General features: G+C 51.5%; 1 protein-coding gene across 1 annotated transcript in view; it reads right to left on the bottom strand.

Moving 5' to 3' along the window:
• Window positions 1–1,870: 1,870 nt before the first annotated feature.
• Window positions 1,871–8,298, bottom strand: part of LOC131215118 (uncharacterized) — a 197,858-nt gene continuing 191,430 nt past the window's right edge. The window contains exons 6-8 of the mRNA XM_058209499.1: window positions 6,624–6,815; window positions 4,527–4,568; window positions 1,871–3,571 (exon numbers count right to left, since the gene is read on the bottom strand). Of these exons, the coding sequence (XP_058065482.1) occupies window positions 1,871–3,571; window positions 4,527–4,568; window positions 6,624–6,815 (1,935 nt within the window). The remainder of the gene's footprint in view (window positions 3,572–4,526; window positions 4,569–6,623; window positions 6,816–8,298) is intronic.

Here is an 8,298-nt window from a genome sequence, read left to right as displayed (position 1 = left end):
CTGTAGTTGTTCTTTTGTAACATTTTCTTGCTTGTCTGTGTCGAATTACACATAAAACTGTACTCTACAGCTAGCGGTAATAGTGGTAGTAGTAGTAGTAGTAATAGTAGTAGTAGCGGTAGTAGTAACGGATAGTAGTAATACTATTTAGTAGCCACAATTTGCTCGATGCCAATCGGCGCGTGCCCCACGAAGACACATTAGTTCCGGCCCCCAATCCCCCCCCCATTTCCGGAAACAATGTTACTCGGTGCCGGTGCCGGTCGGTGGTCGGGTGGGTGGCGAAAGAAGACGGCCCCACCATTACTTGACATTACCTAGTTACAACCTTCGATATAGTGTATGGTGTTGCGGTTCTGTTTTGGTTTTGCAACATTGCATTAGGAGTACGCCACTTGGTGCGCTCGCCCAAAACTGAAATCTTCGAACCCTTGGGGTCCGGATCGGACCTTAAAGAGAAAAAAAGCAACAGCAACAAAACACAAACACCTCACAAACGAAACCCTAATTCCCTATCACAATAGTGCGCAAACTAAGTATACATTTTAACTACCTAACTTGAAGGGCTATGGCCACTGGAGCGAAACGGGGTGCGAACGAACTCCCAAGGACCCCTGCACCGCACATCGCTCACTGGAGTTGCGGGTGAAAAGTAGTAGCAAAACAACAGAGAAAAAAAACACTAGTAAATCAGCGGAACACACTCAACCGAACAAACGTAACACACGCATACGAAGAAGCAACCGAGAAAGGAACAGGCGGAGCAGGCGTTGACGTTTCAAAAACGCGACTAACGCGACTCTCGGGTTGCTGTGTTGCTGTGTAGTGTTTTGGTTTATCCTCTATCCAACACGGGCGACGATGATGATGATCAGTGGTAAAAACTAAGTCCTGCCACTTTCATTATCGGTTCCTATCGGTTTTCCCGTCCGGATGGTGTTTGTTTTACAAATGTCACACGATTCTTGAACTACGGCCCCACAGGACCCCTACTTAACTCTACTCACTCTACTGATTACGGCGCTACTATGATTAAACTTTAGTTAGTAAACGTACCGCTGATGATCGGTCACTAACCCTCCCCGAATCACCCGGCCCCTCCTAATATTAAGCGTATCGTGAACGTGAACAAGAAGCTGAAGCTGATAGGATGACTGACCGCACGCAAGTGGTGTGCTTTTTTGGGGTGTGTCTGATTAGAACTCGAAACCCTAAACGGACGGGGGAGAGGTTGGCAAGCTGCAGGATGCGACGCACGGTCGAGAGAGGTGCGTCGCGCTGTGCAGGGGAGCGGGGGATTGCGCGTGCATGTGAAGCTATCACAGTTTCTTCATCATCCAAAAGTGGGGGGGTCTTCCCCATCGCGACGTCTGCTGTGGTGTGGTGTGCATGGCGAAACAATGGGTACACCTTAAAAAATCCCGATCTCCCGATCTCAGGCACTGAATTCTGTTGTTTGTGGATGTGTGTCTTTCGCAAACTTATTGTTCCGAGCCGCCCGGGTACGGCTACAGTCCCTCCACAACAACAAACCCCCGCGAGTCGTCTCTCTACGAGAGCATCCGATATCTTAATAGAACTAGGGGTATGTATGTGGTTGGGTGTGTGGTAGTTATATTTTAGCAAACTTTTCCTAACTCCCCTTTTTATGGCAAACGTTTAACGAGCGAAACTCTTAACACGGTTTTGCTCCCTATCATCATCCTCATCATCATCATGATCGTGATCGTGATTTGGTTTGGAAACAAAACAAAAAAGTACCACGGGTGTGCGTGAGTGAAGGTGCGCGGGTGCCCGAGGTAACACCCGCAACCGAGAGCTTCCCCACGGTCCTTTCCACACAGGTCCTGGCGGTGCGGAGGCTCTTCGCTTAGGAGGTTTTCATTTTCTTGTACGGATTCAGCACGACGGTGGTTCCGGCGGCCGCGGAAGCGGCAGCCGCCGCGGCGGCTGCGGCGGCCGACACCTGCGGGGCCGGGATGGCGGTCAGATTGGGTGCCATGCCGGCCTGAGCCATCTGCGGGAACTGGTAGCCGCCGGCTGAGAAGGCAGCCGCCGGGTACATGAAGCCCTGGTTCATGAGCTGCTGCTGGGCGACGGCGGCCGCGTACGGATGGTGAGCGGCGGCCGCGAACCCGGGCGGCATCTGCTGGCGGATGAGCTGCGGGTAGCCGCCGGCCTGCGCCATGATCGGCGGTGGCGGCCGAGCCGTCAGCGATGGCGCCAGAAGGGCCTGCTGAGGGGTGGCGGCTGCTACGGCCATCGCCGGTGAGCTGAGACGCGCCTGCGGATAGGCGGCTGCTGCCGCCGCAGCCGCCGTGGCGGCATTCGTAGCCGAGGCAGCGGCCGAAGCGTACTGCTGGGCGGCCGGCTGTGGCAGCAGGCCACTCTTGTTCAGCGCCATCCCGGTGTACCCGAGGGCCGTCAAGGGTTTGCCGGTCAGGGCGGTCGAACTGCCGTGCAGTTTCAGCGCGTAGTTCTTCTGCGCTACCTCCTTCGCCATGCTGGCGGCGTCCGCGTAATGGGCGGCCGCCGAACTCGCCGACATTGGGTACTGTGCGGCGGCCGCCAGGGCCGCGGCATTGTGATTAGCGGCCGCCTGGGCCTGAGCGTGGGCGGCGGCGGCCACCTGAGCCGCCTGGAGCTGAGCCTGCACCGTGGCCTGATGGTGGTTCATGTGGTTCAGCGTGCTGGCGGCCGAAGTTGCGGCCGCCACGGCGGCTGCCGAGTACTGAAGCAGCGAACTGCTACTCACCGGAACGGCCATCGCCTGCGTCGACGCAGTGGCCAATGACTGCGCCGCCAGCGACGGGTCCGACCGACCGACGGCAGTCGCAGTGGTCGTTGGCGAGGTGCTCGACAGACTGCCACTCGTCGGGGTGAGCAGATCACCACCGTGCGAATCGTCCTTATCGGCGGCCACCGATGCAGCCGCCACCGATGCACCGGCACCGTCCTTCAGGTCAGCACCATCGGCCGTCCCGTGACCTGACTGGCCATTAGCCAGGGAGGTAACGCTCCCGGCGCTGGCCCCCGCCAGGTGGCCCATACTTCCGCTCAGAGAAGCCATCGACTGCAAGGACATCGACTTTGAGAGCGGAGCGTTCTTGTTGCTCACCTTCGGGCTGTTGTTGTTGAGCATGCTCGCCACACTGTTGGTGCTCCCAGTCCACCCGCCCCCTCCCGCCCCACCCGCACCACCACCACCACCACCGGAAGTGGTGTAGTACAGGCCACCGAGTAACATCGACGAGGGGTTGTACGGGCTGTTGCTGGCGCTGCTGACGGCGGCGGCCAGCGCGGCCGCGATACTACCGCTACTACTACCGTTGCTGCCTAGACTCGACAGGGCGCTATTAGCGATTGGGGTTGCTGTGTTGGATGTTGGTGGAATATAGGTCGCGGCGGTCGCGCCGCCGCTAGTACTGGTGCTAGTAGGGTACTCACATGACACTGGCACGAACGGCTGCTGCAGTTGCATCAGCTGCTGGTAGGTGGCGCCCGGCTGGTAGACGGGGATGCCGGACTTTTCACCGGCCGACCGCTTGTACGGGACCATGCCCGGGAAAGCCTGCCGCAGGAGAGCGGGCGAGAGAGAGAGATAGAGAGAGAAAGAAAACACACTGATTAACCGGCGAACTACTGTACGCGTTTCGATAGAGAAAGAGAGAGAGAGAAAGACAGACAGACAGACAGACAGATAGAGAGAGAGAGAGCGTTCTGCAACAATAGTAGTTAGAAAACGGTTGGTGAGAACGGATGGAACGCATTCTAGTGACACCAATACATAAGATAGATGAAACGAAAAAAAGGTAGCAGAGACCACTACCAAACACTACACGGCGGGGTTTGTACAAGGTTTAAACCAATTGCTTTACAGTTTATGTTATGTGTAACGTCATTTCCGGGCAAGGATCGAAAGAAAGAGTACGAAACTAAAACAGAAAGACCACAGAACGCGAAATACAGAGAGAGAGAGAGAGAGAGCGAGAGAGAGTAAGAGGTGATAGAATGAGGTAATGAGAGAGATAGTCGAAGGAAGAAACAGATCGAGAGACAGAACGGTGCACTGTTGGGTGAGTTGGTTGGTGGGCGCGTGAGCTTGCGGTGAGAGGCGGTTCGGTACAGCAGGTCACGCGTGAAATGGGAGCACCGGTCGTGACACGAATTGAGGAGCATCAAGCACGCCAAAAATTGACCGAAGACGGTGAGATGAGCGAAACCGAAAGTGAGTTCGTTTCGTGAGAATGATGTGTATAACGCGAGCCGGTCACCGGTTGGGTGTGAGTTGTGGGATGTCTTGTGTCGTGAGCTACGCCACTTTCCGATAGGGGGGTACCGTGGATTGAAGTAGAAAAAATATGTTAATGAACCCAAAATTCCGTACACCGCTTAAACTAAAGCAGAGAGAGAGAGAGAGAGCGCCGAACGACTAACTACAGCTGGGTCCGGATCGTCGGCTTGGCGGGTAGGAAGGGCTTGGCATAAACGCATAAGGAAACAATGGCAGACAATCGGTTACTTACAAAGTTTTCATAGTAAATAGATCCCATCGTTTTCATGTCCATCTGAGGTGACAGTGATTGGTTGGTGTTTGGTTGGGTTTTTGGTTGGTTGGTGCATTTGGTGCAGAGGATGAGAACGGTGACGGTGGCAGTGACGGTTGGTTGGAGAAAGTGGAGTTTAGTAGTGTGTGAGAGAGAGAGAGAGAGAGAGAGAGAGACAGAGAGAGAATGGATGTTGGTATGTGTGTGTGGGTGTGTGGCATTGTTTGCCAATAGACACAATGTTAGTATTAGTGTGCCCGCGAGGATGTGTTCCACGTTCGACGCAGGTGTTAGACGCAGCGCCCAGAGGGTTGTTCGTTGGTTGTGTTGTTGTTGTTGTTGTTGGTGGTTGTGGTGTTGATTGTGCCACGTACCCACGTTCCGAACGCACACACGCACACACACACATAAAGAAGGACGGTTTGTTTAAAAAAAACAATACAAAACACGAACACAAACGGCGCCATCGTTTCACGATCAGGTTTGATCACGGAGCAACGGAAAGTTGTGTAAGGTGTATGTGTGTATGTGTGTGTGGGAATAGAAAGAGAGAGAGAGAGAGAGAAAGAGAAAGAGAAAAGCAAAGAGAGAGAAAAAAATGAAAGAAAAACACACATTAGTTATATGGGAAGGAACAAACACACACGCGTTGGTCGTATCCGATCGTAAAATGGTTTCGAACTCAATCCTGATTCAAACCAAAGTAGAAAACATAAAATGAAAAACACAAACCGAAGTAGAAACAAAACAAAAAGAAACCAAAAAAGTGTCGGTAACTACGATAAGCACGATAAGAGAAAGTAATGGTGGTGTGGCGAGAAAGTAGTAACCATAACAGAGAGAGAGAGAGAGAGAGAGAGAGCGAGAGAGAGAGAGAGACATAGAGAGAGAGAGAGAAACAAAAACAATGGAAAACACGGTGAAACACGCACGCTGTTGCTATCTATCTGGTTGGTGTCCCCCGCCCGGCGAGGGACATTAGAGTACTTGGACTTGGGACGTTATTGTTATCATATTAGTGAGTATGAGTGAGAGTGGCGGGCCTGGGCGCATGTTTCGCTTCGGACGAAAAAACCGGCTGTTTGTCCACCGAAACTGAGGGGTGAAGCTTTCCCGGGCTATCCTGCTGCGCCTGCTGCTTGTGGAAGCTCTGGTCGCCTGGTCGCTTCCGGGTCGCTCGCTGCTGGACCGTGGCCTTGCATCCCGTGCCGTGATGACGATGATCAAAACAAAACGATTCGAACATTCGAATGAACCGCTGCCTTCTGCGGGAACTTTGGCGATCTGCGTTCTTCTTCGTTGTCGAAATTTAGAAAACAATGCAACACTACAAACGGAAACGCTTTACGAGTAGCGAAGCGGAACATGGGGCACATGGCGCGAAGGCGCAGAAAGGAAAATGAAATGATAGTGATCCGAAATACACACAAATAAAAAAAAAGAGACACGGATAACTAAGGATGGCAGATCATGGCCCCGCAACATTATGCTTTGCTGCAAGCGACAGCAGATCGTTTTCGTACGTTACGGCCCTCTGTTTCGCTCGAAATGGCCGCTTTGGTTGCCAACTTAAATTGTGCCAAAAAGTGGCTCACGACCGCCACCATCCAAGGCAGTTGACGGTTGTTTGGAACTAAATGTTACTACAACTAAAAAAGTCCGCTTCTGCGACAGCGATCGGTCAAACCGGCGGAGGGCGCTTAAACTCTACAGCAAATGTTAGCCAAAAAGGAAAATGAAATTAGCCGAGGATTAGAGGGGGAAAAAAAAATTATGATTTTCGTAACATGTTGGTCGTTGGTGGTTAGTCTGGAAAGGGGACTGAAGCTCGGGGTTTTACGGTGAAGACGCCGAGTGGGCTGGTCAGTGGGGCGCTAGGTTCGGGCGTAAAACACAATTTAGAGCATATGTCAGCGAGCAAGGTTCAGTTTCGGGTGGGAAGCTGGAAGTTGGAGTAGTAGAAAGTACTTAATTGTTTAAACTAAACCAGTAAAAAAAAAACGAAAGAACTGGGGGAATATAGAGAAACGCAATAAGAGAAAGGGAAACAAACTAGGAAAATAAAGATGGCAATACCATTTGTATCATGTCATTTTCGGCTGCACGCTTTTTGCCAACCTCCAGGGGAGACTGGCCACCAGAAAGGGACAGCTGGCTCGTCGAAGTGACAGCCCCGGGCGGTGGCGGTGGTGGTTGGAGGGGGCCCATGGTAGCAGCGGCAGCGGCGGCGGCAGCGGCGGCAGCAGCCGCAGCAGATACGGGTGCAGTCTAATATGATCATTTGGTTAGAGAGAGAGAGAGAGAGAAAGAGCGGTGGTGGTGGTGGTGGTGTGGTGGGACCGGGTGGCGTACGGTACGTATGTTTGTTTGTGTGTTTGTGTGTGTGTGGGTGGGCGTGTGTTGGGGGTGCGTAATAGTAGCATACACATATGGAACAGATCGATGGCGTTCCGAGTCCAACGTTAGGGAATGCATTGTGCGTCGCATTGTGGGTCGGTGTCGCGTTCCGCGGGCAGAGAGTTAGAGAGAGAGAGAGAGAGTGTGTCGGGTGTGTTTCGGTGTGTTTGGGTCCGTGTGTCCGTGTATGTGTGTGTGTTTGGGTGGCAGTGTGGGGTGGTTTGAGATAAAGAATAAAAAAAAGAAGAAGAAGAAGCATAACAAGCAATGTTTAATAAAATATGTATCTAGAACAATTTTGGAGAGAGAGAAAGAGAGAGAGTGAGAGATTCGAACACAAACGCACAAAACTTTGTACACCATCTAAAAGTAAACAAAACAAAACAATAAAACCAAAACAAAACGAGAGCAAAAGAGAGCTTAAGTTTCAGTGAATGGTGAAACGAAAGATGATGAGATGAGATATTACAAGGAGCTGAAACATGTACACAGCGCTCAAACGGAAAGGGTGGCAAGGAGCGTGACGGCGGCACCTGGAGGCGGCCGTTACACGTGCCCAAGGTACTCAAGACGGATGATTACGTTAAATGAAAGTCTAGTGTCCGGAAAGCGTTAAAAGGACGACTTGAAGAAGAAAGCATATTGGGGGGAAAAAATTGTTTTTTTTTCATCTTTGACACTATCGGAAACGTTGCCGTTGTTTTCATCATCTGAAAAATGGGAAAGAGCTTGGCCACCGTCTTACAATCTGATGACGGTGCGCACTGGAGTTTTGTCGATTGTAACGCTTACAGGCATCCTTACATTAACCTAAAGCTGGTCGAATGATTATCACTTTGTCTTGTCTCAATGCCGCTTTCGTGGAGTTACTGTCACTGGGATGAGAATCATTCTGTTTTTCGTTCGCTTTGTGCGTAATGTAAAGTTACTCTTAGAAGTTAATTGGGTTAATAGGCACCCGATGTAGAGGAATCGAAAGTGGCATAGTTTCTTAGAGCATAACGGGAAATTTTCTATTCTATTCATATTCAACGATTTCGGCGGCATGGCGAAAGAGATGGTTGATCACCCCTTAAATCACATTGACTAATCACGATCGCCAACGCAAGGGGGGAGAGAACTCAAGTTTGAACAATTATGACTTTTTATGGAGTGCCGAGCATGCAAAATAATGTTTGGCGGGCGAGTTGTTTTGGAACGCAAAACAGTAATACAGTAAAGAAGAGCGAGAACGAGAGAAAGAAAGCAGAACGAGAGGGCAGGGCACAGAGAACGGGCCAGAGAGGCATATGTTTAGCTGCCACAGTGAACCACCATAGCCCGATGCTTCGCGCGATCAACATATCCAGCCAAT

Source organism: Anopheles bellator, chromosome 1 (genome assembly GCF_943735745.2).
Source record: "Anopheles bellator chromosome 1, idAnoBellAS_SP24_06.2, whole genome shotgun sequence".
Lineage (NCBI taxonomy): Eukaryota > Metazoa > Arthropoda > Insecta > Diptera > Culicidae > Anopheles > Anopheles bellator.
This window is presented reverse-complemented; position numbering and strand designations above follow the sequence as displayed.